This window comes from Cupressus sempervirens, chromosome 11 (genome assembly GCF_028749045.1).
Source record: "Cupressus sempervirens isolate cs-2001-9-10 chromosome 11, ASM2874904v1, whole genome shotgun sequence".
Classification (NCBI taxonomy): domain Eukaryota; kingdom Viridiplantae; phylum Streptophyta; class Pinopsida; order Cupressales; family Cupressaceae; genus Cupressus; species Cupressus sempervirens.
This window is the reverse complement of record NC_143128.1, coordinates 543,749,598-543,763,323: the sequence shown is the minus strand read 5'-3', so window position 1 is coordinate 543,763,323 and position 13,726 is coordinate 543,749,598. Positions and strand designations below refer to the sequence as shown.

The 13,726-nt window shown below is 36.0% G+C and overlaps 1 protein-coding gene across 1 annotated transcript in view; it reads right to left on the bottom strand.

The window, feature by feature from the left end:
- The window catches only part of LOC149530780 (uncharacterized), a 106,015-nt gene that overhangs the window by 29,377 nt on the left and 62,912 nt on the right, over nt 1-13,726 (bottom strand). Inside the window, exon 2 of the mRNA XM_089808835.1 lies at nt 5,199-5,442. Coding sequence (XP_089664961.1) covers nt 5,199-5,442 — 244 coding nt within the window. The remainder of the gene's footprint in view (nt 1-5,198; nt 5,443-13,726) is intronic.

Genomic DNA, 13,726 nt, shown 5'->3' with positions numbered 1-13,726 from the left:
ACTCCATGAAGGACTCTGTGCAGTAGAAATTATATATGGAAGCATCCACCTACTCCCCTGCGACCCACAGTTGATCCCTCTGAAAATGTGGCACTGCTAACACTCCAATGCTATTAGCTGTATGAGATAAAGAAATAGATTCGCTTCTAGCAGAAGGAAGCAAGCATGAGAGCCTAACTCCGCTGATACTCTCATTTCATCTGTACCTACTGCACCCATATCTTGAAAGGATGTGTCGACCCCATCATCACATCCATCATCCCCAACCGTAGAAGAAAACTCACCAACAACCACAATATGCACCTAAATTGGATCTAGGGTTGGTGTGGTTCAAACATGCTCCAACTCCACGGTCACCTCATCCAATCGTGACTATGACTCTTGAAGAGTCCACTAAGTACACTGAAGAGAGTCCACAGTCACCTCAAGCTCTTGGGTGAGCTCAACCACCTCCTCCTCTTTCTCTAATAATGTCTCATAATAGGTGCTACCCCACTCTAGAAGGTAATCCCTATCAACAACTATCTGTGAATAGTTATGCTTCAAGATCTTGACAGCCTCTCGAAGCGCATGAACCTCTACTAGAGAAAGAGTACTATCACTGTGCTCATCAAACATAGGAGCACCCCAACTAGATGTAGTCAGCATCAGACGGATCACATCATAATACTTAAAAGATGAAGAGATGTCACTTTCACTCACCTTCAACTGATAGGTTACATGATGCCTCTGTAACCCCTGCCTCCTATGCAAGCTCTCTGTCTCACTAATTGAACTGTAATAGGAAATGGAATAAAAATTGTTCACCACAAGATTGCTCATATGTGTGCTATCATCCTCGCACAATTCTACATCCGAGATACAACTATCATGTAACTCAACCAACTGCTCATTTGAAAGAAATGGAAGCCCTCACAGTATCAATCTCCTCACATGTCATAGCTTCCACCTCAAAAGATAGATCCTGTAAACACTGATCTTGGGACCCATCCAAAACTTCCTCGAAGTCATCACTTGATACCTGGCAAGAGATATCGTACTCAGTGCAACTCATAGCATCATCAAATGTATCATCAAATGTGTCCATACTATCTGCATCTGCATCTACTGACTTTTTTGTAGCATACAAATCACCAACATCATAGTTGGGTGACTCCATACATGCATTGGTCTCACCTGAGGAAGCAACTACCTCCTGTACTGGAGCAACACTATGATAACTCACATATAAATCTCCAAATATAATCCCCTCTTCGAGAGAGCCGGACATGTCAGTAGTAACAACTGCATCAACTATCTCTGCACTAGCTACAACAACTCTGGGAGCCTCAACCTGCTGAAGTTCAATGCCGCTATACACCAAGGTTACTAAAACATTTACTAATCTCTATGAAATGAGTTCATCATCAACACTGCGGATGGGGCTAGCAGGTGTCGTACTAAATATAGGTACATCAGCATCATGGATTCTTGTCAAGGAAAACTCAAGCTTCCTTCCTTGCAAACTCGATTTTGGCCTTCTAAAGGCAAAAACCATATACCTCGCTGCCCTCTCAACTGTTGCGAGATCCGACAAGCTCTCCGCCAACCTCTGTTGATGAAGCTTCAGTTTCTCCAAACTCTCCTGCAAAGCATTCATTTTTATGCTAACTTCCTCATTCCTCCATCGATCTCTAGAACTGCCAATCCTATGTCTGTCCATAGCTGGAGAAATTAAAGTGTTGGTCACTCTAGTAATCAAATCTGAAAATCTTCAAAGTTAGCACCGAGCAAAATGAAAACTGAGCCCAATTCCTACAAGTTGGTAAGAAACCGCTCTGATACCACTGTAATAACTCTGTCTAGTTATAGCTAAATCAAGTATCAATTTCTTTTACATTTCAATGGTTTGACATTTTGCCAAACACTTGGCAAGCAGCCCAATTACCACTGAATATATGATGTCTTAAATTTTCAAACACAATATTAGGATGTATAAGAAACTGATCACAAATTTATTTAATTTTGGCCTTACAAGTTTTGCATTAATAAATACCGAACACCAATAAACAATTCTGAAATGGTTCACACCAGCTTCTAAATTCATTTATCAACAAACCATATAGCAATATAATGAAAAGGGAATTTAATTGTTGGCTGATTATAAATCAGAATTTGAAGCCAGCCTATTTACTTTCAAACAATGTAATATTAACTGAATTTTACAAATTAAGAACTTGGTCTTTGCCGTAAAATGTAATTGCAAAGTCAAATTGAAAGTCACCTAGTCTAATTTCAATCTGGCATTCACAATCTACCCTTACAAATGCTGCCCAAAACAAACTCCAATCTGCAGACTAAACCTTCGTCTAACAATAGAGAAATTAAAATATTCAATTGTATAAATGCTCAGCCACAATTAATACAGAAAGAGGAGACGATAATAAAACTCAAAAGTCCACAATACCTCAGCTGTGGATTCTACTAATTAAATCTACAATACTTCAGCGGTAGATCCCAAACCTTTATACTTTAGCAAGGGCACAAACTTCAGACTCAGAAATGTCACAAAGACAACAAGAGCAAAATAAGATAATCAAATAATTGGATGCTTTTCTCATTAAATGGGCTCACATTTATAATCTCCAAATGGCACAAAGTTTCCCAAATGAACTTCAATTAAGAAGCTTCCCACACACAACATTAAAATATAATAAAATGTCATTATAATGTGATTTATTCATTGCTTTTGGCTCCGAAAATGACCTTTTCAACCATAACTTGAAATTTTTACACATAAGGCCATTGTTTCTTGTTCCCATGATTTAAAACTTTTTGTCCCAATTCCAACGAGCTATGATAATGAGGTGACCAACCAACAACACTATCAAAAATAGCAACCTCGGTGTATTTATATGAATAATAATAATAATTCACCTGTCTTGCGAAAACAACTGAAGAGGCATCAGAATCAAAATCTGACAACACCAAAGTGATGCTGATGATGAATGAACCTAGCGGGGTGACTTACTATAAATAGACGCTCCCTCCAAGATTCTTGGAACTCAGACTAGAAGCCCGAAATAAATACTGAGAGCATCCTCCAACTCCTCTAACTCAACTGAGCTCATCGGAACCAATTGATTGACTTAATATAAATAGTAAGTCCCTCAAACAAAGCCAAAACACACCCTATGCTACTTGAAAGCCTATAACCACACAACTGAGACCCTCAAATCCCACCATCAGCTCACGAGGGTCGCAATGGTGAACTGAAATGGCCAACTACAGGAACTTGCTAAAAATGGGGACATTACAAAATATCATATATGATATTAATATGAACAATAATATTAAATAATTAATATTTTAATAAAATTAGAACCAAATTGAAGATTTAGATAAAGAAGATACTATTAAAGTAAATCTATCAAAATGGAATAATGAGGAATTATTTGAAGAAACCTGAAATGGTACAAACACAACTCTTCATCTCAAGGCAAGGTATATAGAGAGTATTTCTGATTTTTCCAAAGAATGGATTATTGATAGATTTCATAGACCTAACCAGAAAATAGGTGGTCTGCACAAAAATCAGGGAAAAGAAATTAGAATCGGAATGAAGAATACACACTCGGAAACTACGAAAGGAAAGGACTGATTTTTGTCACAGGAATCTGTAAGTGGAAAAAAATTTGAATTCATACTAGGGACGACAATCTGGGGAACAAACATTGGAGAAGGAGGATAACAGGGACCATTCTATTAAACACAATCCAAGTCATCAGAAAGAAAAGAGTCACCATCTATTCATGGCATTCAATCTGCATCGTAGGAGGGATTCATCTCATCTTTGGAACATGATAAAAACCAATATATTTAATGAAGTATCGATCAACTTCCTTGGTAATCAACAAAGCGTATAGAGGTAATAGATCGTCTCCATTGGCAGTCAGTAAACCTCATACTAACTCGTCAAAGAACTACAGTTTGGGGACCGGTAGCACTGTGATTACAATTCACTCGTGCGCTTGCTGAGATTGATAGAATATGGGCGATTCAAATTAATATGGACAATTCAAGAATTTGAAGTCCGAACCACAATACATACAATATCTCAAACAATTTCAGATATCCTTAGTACAAACCAATCATATTGCACGCACCCTCATACCCATAAATGGAAAGAACTTTCAAGGGAGATTAAGAGAATAAGGTAAGAGCAAAAGTTGAACAAAAAAGAACAAGTACGCCAAGCAACAAAAAAACATATGTACGACATATTTGAGTTAATTCAGATATCTGGGACAACGTCAGTATGACGTCATTTCTGATATGATTCAGAGGATAATTCACAAACATATCAAGAAGATATAAGTAGTAGTGTATATTCTCAGACCAGTCATAACCAGTGATAACCAAAGCAACAAAGTCGGTACACTCATACTTCATAATCTATATTTGAATTCCATTGACAATAAGTAGTCATCAAACCATGATCTGGTTATACTTAAAAAATATCATATTTTCCAATATTGTTTCATAATTATTAAAAGAATCATAGTATCCACAATTTGAGTAATGTTCTATGTATCCAATCAGCATATTGAAGTAAAGTAAGTCCAAACATAGCAAATCAAACACATACTTAGCTTGACCAACAAAAGTCAATGCATTCCTTTCACACATTTGCAAAGATATCTAATAGAAGAAGTCTCTTGAGAAATTATCAATAAATGTACCAAAACATACAGAGATAAATTGAGAGGACAACCGACATTACAAGTGGTGTCAAAAATAAATAAATAAATAAAAATATTGCAGTAGTGCAGTGATTATATTATACCATGAATAGGGGACATTACATCAGGACACTTTTTTAATTAATTATTTTCACAAACTAGTGGTCAAACTGGTAGAAGGATCTCCTGGACAACAAATCGGTGATGAAGATTAAACATGTTTCAGTTTTAATTGCCCACTATATAATGGCTTTGCACACAATTACAAAGATATTTGCAAACACAGCCTAAAATTGAAGTTTTGAAACAAGGGAACCAAAGTAAGCTAGGGAAAAAAAAATCTTAAACTAAATCTTAAATAACATTCTAAAATTTAAACAAGATAAGATGGTTTTGTAGGTCTTGGAGAACATGTTGCCATTATCATCATCAAACCGCTAATGAAATTAAATTCAAAGAATAGTGGGTATTATTTACCTTCACATAAAGTACCCCATCAATTGAAATACTAACGTTGTCTTTTGTGATTGCCGTTTGGTCTGGTATTGGAATGGCTTCCTCTTTCAATGAATGCACATACGCAATACGATCAACCATAGGTATTAAAATGTGAATGCCAGCATCAAGAGTCTTCACATATTTTCCGAATCGTTCAATAATAAAAGCACTCTTTTCAGGCACAACCCTTATGCCCCAATTAGTGGGTGGTGCAACGAAGTACCTTTGTTGAACAACAGTCCAAGAATATAATAGTTAGATGTTTGTAAAGAGGAGTGTCGTTAAATTATAATTGTTTGTATATATCATGTCCAACAAATAAGAATAAAAAGCAAAAATAAAAAATATAACATCCCCACCATTCCATTATAAGAACTACTCCATGAGACCGTATTTTGATAGATCTAATACAAAATGTGTGTGTGCGCATGTGCGTGTGTGAGAGAGAGAGAGCGAAAGAAAGAGAGAGACTGCGAATGAAAACTGCAAATGAAAACAGAGAAATGGTTTCAGTTTTGAAAACAGAGATGGTATCAGAAATGTGAACCCCCCAAATCACACAAAATGGGTGAACGTTGGTTTTAAGGTTCATGGATTTGAATTTATCTTGTATTCGTAAACCTTTCAGGATTATCTTGTTTATTTGGTATTGATCTTTTAGGCATACTTCTTGACCCTCCATAAGGATTTAATTACAATGGACTGTCACAAAATGAAAAGCCATTAGTTAGAGTTTCTTTGGCCATTCAACCTATGTTAGCGTGAATTTTGAATTTGACCTTTAAAACCCACCTCATTAGTACATTTGTGTGATGGACTTCCAGCTTCACCCAAGAGTCCAATGGTAGGCCCTACCAACATAGTCAGTGTTTATGTATCTTCATTGCTTCTCTGAGACATCAGAAATCATCAATATTGACTATGAGTATGTAATGTCTGCAAGTGCAATCTCTCAGAGATTTGACTAAACTCTTATAATCCCAATTGCAAGACACTTCTTTCTATCTCTAACTTATACTCAATTCTTAGTTTGTCACCAAAGAGAGTGTGGCATAGTGACAAGGTTCTTAAGGAAAAATGTATCATGCCAATGTGACTTCATCTTGCTTCTGTATAAGAATGATATTGCCAATGAGTCTGATATAGTCTTAATTCACTGCTAGAGAGAGGAGAATTATCTTTGATCAACAATATCGAGAACATAGAACAATAACTATATACAAATGTCTTAACAAGAAGTAGTTCTGATAACTTCAATCTGAAATTGATAACCAAAACAAATTCCACCAATAATGCAAGTGATTTAGTGATCACTCCTCAGTCCAGTCAATATCAAAGATTAAATAAGTATTGTGTATGTCAAAGTTGGAAGTGGCGTAATACCCGAGTATTTGATCTAATATCAAAAATTGTGGAGGTCTAAGGTGTTGAAGATTGTATCTGCAACAGAGATATTTATCTCTACTTTTACCATATGTTGAAATTGAGATAATACATATTTACAGCTGGAGAAGATATTTATGATAATATTTGAGATAATATTATATGAAAAGGCATGTATCATGCGAAGAGTCATGCGTTTGGAAATTGAAGAGACCTTCGGTTGTGATATGAAGAGTCTCTCAATTCTTTATATAGGTGTCATTACTTTGTAAACAACCATGAAGTGAAAGCATTGCACTCGCAATTTATTAGCTATAAAAGGGATATTTTTCTGGTGTGGCTGGATTTTGCCCTTAAAGTGGAAGGGTTTTCCCAAGATAATTTCTTGTGTTTTGTTCCTATTTTTGTTCTTTATTGCTGTTTATCATATTTTTTTGGGCAAAACTTTAACATGGTTTCAGAGCCAGGTTAGGTAAAAGCATTTAAGATAGTCTCTTTTCTCTCGCTCATGTATTTCATGGCTTTCTGAATTTGCTGAATTTGAAAAGATGTGAGAGATATCTTCCTTTCTGTTTCTGCATCTCGGGATTTGTGTGTGGCTTCTGTTTTTCTTTTTTTCTTGCCTTTCACTATGAATTGTCACAATCGTTTGTAGCCCACGCAGGGTTTTTCCATTCAATGCAGGAATACCAATGGCAGGGAGTCTGAATAAAGCAGCAGCAATTTTAGTACTGGTTTTGGCATTTGCATGCAGAGTTCATGGCGGCGCCTCAGATCACAAATACAACAAGGGAGACCATGTTCCGCTTTACACCAACAAAGTCGGTCCCTTTAGTAATCCCAGGTAGACTCTGTTTAAATGTAAAATTCTAAGGCTCTTAAGTTTTGTTCATTCTGTAGAATTGGCTGAGAAATCTGTAGATTGTGGTTATCAGCTCGAGGTTTGAGTTTTGAATTGGTTAGATGTGTAATTAGTGTTTTACGGGCTTTTATGTATCAATGTCAGATGGAGGAGCATGTGTTCAATTGCAACGCGCAACTGTGGAACTTTTACTTATTTTGAGTAAATCTTTAGGTCTTAATTTTGGTTCTATGGGCTTTTCCTTACATTTATGGAGTTTGTACCAAGAATCCCTTGTGTCTTGGGGCATCTCATTTATATTGGGGGTCTGTGGAATTTGTTTACAAGCATTATGTGTGTCATTGATTCACCCATTTAGTTTATATATGCTTTATCTTGCGTAATAGAAGCTTTGGATGTGAAGGTATAATGATGGATTGAGGAGCACGTGATATCGTATGGTAGACCTCGCCTGCATGTTTTCGTGTTTGACCTTATATTTAAGGAATTTGTTGCAGGTGCCTCGTGTTTCAAACAATTCAACCAAGACATTTTAGCAGCTTATATTCACTATGCAAGTGGTGTTCGTTCTATGATTCAAGGGTTGAGGCATTTCAGATTTTTATGTTGGATCAATGGATGAAAATGGTTGACGCTGTCTTCATTAACACATACATTTCGGTTTGGACATATGTTTTGTGAGTTTGATATAGTATTGCTCTAGTTAGAAGTGTTGAGTCTGATATATATTTTGTTGTGGTTTGATTTGGAATTGCTTCAAGCAAGATTATTGTGCTAATTCTGAGAATCATAGCATTTGTAAATCAAGGGTTGACGCATTTCAGAATTTTATGTTGGATCAATGGATGAAAATGGTTGACGCTGTCTTGATTAACACATACATTTTGGTTTGGACATATATTTTGTGAGTTCAGTATATTATTTCTCTAGTTAGAAGTGTTGAGTCTGATTTTTTTTTTTTGTGTTCCAGTTTGGAATTGTTTCGAGCAATATTATTGTGCTAATTCTGAGAATTATAACATTTGTAAATCAGTTTGTTTTAATCTGAGATTTTGTAGTTGAGGTCAGGTTTATTGATTGGAAGTATTAAAGATTTCAGTCATAAGAAAGAACTGTGATTATTAATTTTAATAGCTAAATAAAGGAATCATGTTTTTGGTGGGCTGAGATCATTCTCGAGTAAGATTAGACTACAAAGAGAAAAGTATTTTATCTTTGTATATCGATCATTAATTCTTGTTATATCACTGGAAATATCGTATATTTTTAACATTGATCTCTATTATCTTTAATAATTAATATCTCTCTTGATTGCAGAATGCTACAAGAAGCAATGAGGTGAGGATGTTGCTTTGATATATATTCAGAGGAAGATGTTGAGTCTGATTTATTTTTTTTTGTGTTCCAGTTTGGAATTGTTTCGAGCAATATTATTGTGCTAATTCTGAGAATTATAACATTTGTAAATCAGTTTGTTTTAATCTGAGATTTTGTAGTTGAGGTCAGGTTTATTGATTGGAAGTATTAAAGATTTCAGTCATAAGAAAGAACTGTGATTATTAATTTTAATAGCTAAATAAAGGAATCATGTTTTTGGTGGGCTGAGATCATTCTCGAGTAAGATTAGACTACAAAGAGAAAAGTATTTTATCTTTGAATATCGATCATTAATTCTTGTTATATCACTGGAAATATCGTATATTTTTAACATTGATCTCTATTATCTTTAATAATTAATATCTCTCTTGATTGCAGAATGCTACAAGAAGCAATGAGGTGAGGATGTTGCTTTGATATATATTCAGAGGAAGATGTTTCAGCTTCAAAAGGAGGTTACATCAGCTATCTTATTGTGATGATCAAAGTTGTCTCTTCTGGGAGGGAGTCTCTGTTGAGAGAGAACTTGAGTCATTCCTATACACATTGCTAATAAGTTCTTCTCTGTGAGAGAAGTTTGAGGTGCAATCCCTTGTTAATGAGTTCTTCTCTATGAGAGAAGTTTGAGGTGCAATCCCTTGTTAATGAGTTCTTCTCTATGAGAGAAGTTTGAGGTGCAATCCCTTGTCCCACCGTCTACAAGTAGGTATGGTGGATCCACCCTCTGCAATGAAGCATGTTGGAAATGCATTCTTCTCAGTGAGATGTTTGAGGTGAAAGCTCTTGTTCCACCCTCTACAATGAGGAATGGTAGAAATGCATTCTCTCAAGAGAAATTTGATATGAAAGCCCTTGTTCCACCCTCTGCGATGAGGCATGGTGGAAGTTATTTGTGTGACTCCATAACATTAACTTTATACTACTATGATGAATTATGTTATGTTAAGGTAATATGTTTTTAGGAGAATCTATGTTATGAGAATTTATCGTTGACATCTTTGGTTGCAGCTATGCGTGTCTGTCATACTAAAGATCTCTCTCTTGCTAAGAGGGAGTGTTGAAGATTGTAGCTGTGATAAAGATCTTTATCTCTAATTTTAACATATGTTGAAATTGAGATAATACATATTTACGGATGGAGAAGATATTTATGATAATATTTGAGATAATATTATATGAAGAGACATGTGTCATGCGAAGAGTCATGCATTTGGAGATATGAAGAGTCTTGTAATTTGGAAATTGAAGAGACATTCAGTTGCAATGTGAAGAGTCTCTCAAATCTTTATATATGTGTGACTACTTTGTATACAACCATGAAGTGAAAGCATTGTACATTTTATTATCGATAAAAGAGATACTTTTCTGGTGTTGCTAGGTTTTTCCCTTCTAGTGGAAGGGTTTTCCAGGATAATTTATTGGGTTTTGTTCCTATTTTTGTTCTTCTTTATTGTTGTTTATCATATTTTTCTAGGCAAAACTTTAACATAAGGTTAATTACCGATCAGCATATGTCATATTCAATATCTATTTCTACCAAGACTGATTAGTCATGTCAAATATCATATATATCTGTATTGGTTGTTGTGTATTTATATATATTGAACTTGTCTTGTAATGTCCCCTGCTAGGAATAGAGTTTAGTGTTGCTAATGATTATAATCGATCTCTTGAGATAATCCTTTGTATTAAATATGTGTGTGTGTGGGTTTTTCCCTTCAAGTGGAAGGGTTTTTTCCAGGATTATTTCTTGTGTTTTGTTACTATTTTTGTTCTTCATTGTTGTTTATCATATTTTTCTGGGCATAAGGTTGATTACAGATCAGCACATGTTATATTCAATATCTATTCTACCAAGACTGATTATCATGTCACATATCATATATATCTTTATTGGTGGTTGTGTGTGTGTGTGTGTCTATATATATATAGAACTTGTCTTGTAATGTCTCCTGCTAGGAATAGAGTTTAGTGTTGGCAATGATCATAATCGATCTCTTGCACTTAATCCTTTGTATCATATATATGTGTCTGAGTGTGGGTGGGTGTGTATCCTTTTAGATGAATATAAATATCAATCTGCACTTATGTTCTTGAATATATGAATGGTAGATGCTTCCTTCTGCAGTTACTACTATGGAGAATATATTTATAAAGGTACTCTAATTGGGTTACACAAGATTTATCCTTACCATCCATTTCTGATGGTTGTCCTCATGCCTATGCATTCCTCTCTGAAAATTGTCCCACCCCTTGTAAGAATGAGATTGACATCCAATTTATACCTTTTGCGGTGGGAATGGATGCACTTGGAGAGGTTTCTATCTCTTCTTCCTATGTGGTTCACACCCCCTCAAATACATTTCCATATTCAAACAATATCTCCTCCTGATTATATTACAACTAACTAATACTTAACCCATACTTAGTAGATGTAGCACTTCAGCCTTAGTTTGATGATTCGTTCTAGCTGCCCTATTATCGTGTGCGATATTGGGGTTAACACTCCATACCAATCATCTCTGTAAACCACAATCAAGCGCCTCCATAACATTTACATTGTTGTATTATTTCTCCTTTATTCCCTTTAGTGGCATTTCCAATGTTTTTGGAGTTATACATGGTAATCCTTGAATCAATTGTTATTTATCGGAGACTATTCCTTAATCATTGTTATGAGGCACTTAAAATTGCTATGCGTGGCCTTTGTTAATGTCATCAGCATTAGTCAATATTAATGAACAATATAGGATATTTGAGTTGGCAAGATATAATATTAATATCTTTATCATACCAAGAAAGGATATTGTATTAATTATTGATTAATAGATATTAAAATATTATTGATTACTATACAATAAAATATTAATTATTGCTTAATATTATATTATTAATATTAACAATTGATTGTGGCCTTTTAGTTTGTGCAATAAGATTGGATTGCCTTGAGACAATGTAATCGCTTCAAAGCAATTTTGGAGCCTAAGGTTTTTCCTAGTTTGGTTCCCCTCACGGCGGGCGGTGCTCAGAGCTACCGAAGTCCCCATGTTCGCCAATCTTGCAGGATAGGTAAAGGTTTCAAGGCCATTGAATGGTTTGTCGTGCATCCAGAGTCAAGACTACAAGAGGCAAGTTACTACATTTCTCACAGCAGCTAGGGTTAGCAGCATAGGAGTCAAGACTTTGCAATCAACTTCAAATCCTCCAATGCCTGTAAAGTGTGGAGTTGCCTCATTTTTTGCCGTCAATAGTGGCGTCAACGACCCAAAGGGAGGCGGATTGCATGAGTGTGTGGATGGTTATATTGGGGTACGAAGCTGAGAAGAAAGTTTAAAATGTAGAATGAAGTGGTGGGACTTCAAGGATTTTGAACTAGGTGCATGTTCCTTGGCCTTGATTGCACAATTTGGTTCCCATGAGCTCTCCAATGGCATGAATTTGTACCCCTCCGAGTGTAGGAAGGGGTTCAAAAGCAATAATGGGTTAGTATGTCAGTCAAACAAAGAAGAGAAGAATGAGGGTTCAGTTTAAGGGTCATACATGGAATCAATTAAGAAGGTGACTAATGGGAACACCATTAAGACAATATGTTTTGAATCGCTTGCAAAGAGCGTCTCAGTCTGCCTGGATGCAGAAGTTGAGGAGGAAGTAGCAAATAATGTAAAATAATTCTAGGAAGTGGTACTGATTAGAAGATTTAAGGATTTTTAGCTTTCTCTTAGAGAGCTACATAGTTGGATATTATAGACACAGGACCATATTTAGGAGAGTAGTGTTCAAATCTAGCCTGGTGCTCGAGGCTTCTTTATTTTGACTTTTAGTACTATAATGGATAGGAAGAAAGTTTTCTATGAGTCCATTTGGATCTAAGAGAACAAATACACATTGTTGTTGAAATCATGGTATTTGGCCGTCAATCCAACCACTAAATCCTTCACTATGATTCCGCTATGGACAAGACTTTCGAATCTCCCATTACAATTCTGATTTGAAATCTGTCAAAGATATTGAGAGCTCCGTGAGAAATTTATAAGCAAGGATGTAAACTCTCAAAACATTTTTCACTCTACTTTTGCTCACATTTCCTTTGAGGTGGATGTTAGGAAGGCTCTCCCAGTGGAAGTGTCCATTAAACTAGGAAGTGGTGAGTGGATTCAACCATTGGACTACGAAGGCATCCCTTTCAGATGCGAGTAATGCTTCCAAACGAGGCACGTGGTAGAAAATTGTCCAAAGCAGATAGTGTTGAAACAAGCGACTTGGTGGAAGGATACATCCCTCAAATTCTACTTGGTGGAGAAGAATGAGGATTGTGATTCAAAGAGGCATGATAAAAAAATTGGTGTGGCTTCTAGTAAAGTAATAGACTCAAAGAATGTAGGAAAACTTGAGGCTAGGAAGGGGAGTGGAGTAGAGATGTGCTGACAAGATAAATCTTGAGAAGCCCCAGTAGAAGGCAGCCAGAAAAAAAAAAAGTGAATGTGGTAAAGTCCACTACACAAGTTGAGGGCTTGAGAATGAGCTCTCTCATCTGTTACTGCTCGTTCACCTATTCGTTTCCACTTTCTTGATGGTGATTGTGAGCTTTTTTCCTCTCATCTCTCGAGACTCATCAACCTTGCATATTTCTCTAACTCTTATGAGGCCACCTCCATGTTTGACTTGCTTGCGACGGCCATCCAAAAGTCTGCCATCCTTTTCATTCCTCACTATCCTTCGCTGCTCCTCCAAAGTAAAAGCCATAATACTTGTCCCATGAACCAATTGGTTCGATGTGGACTGTAAAGCTTTCCATCGCTCAATGCGTTTTTCTTTTGAAGCTCACTCCCCTGACTTTACTCGCCTTCGTTTATCTTACCTTTGTTTTCTTCATAAAAAGAAACAT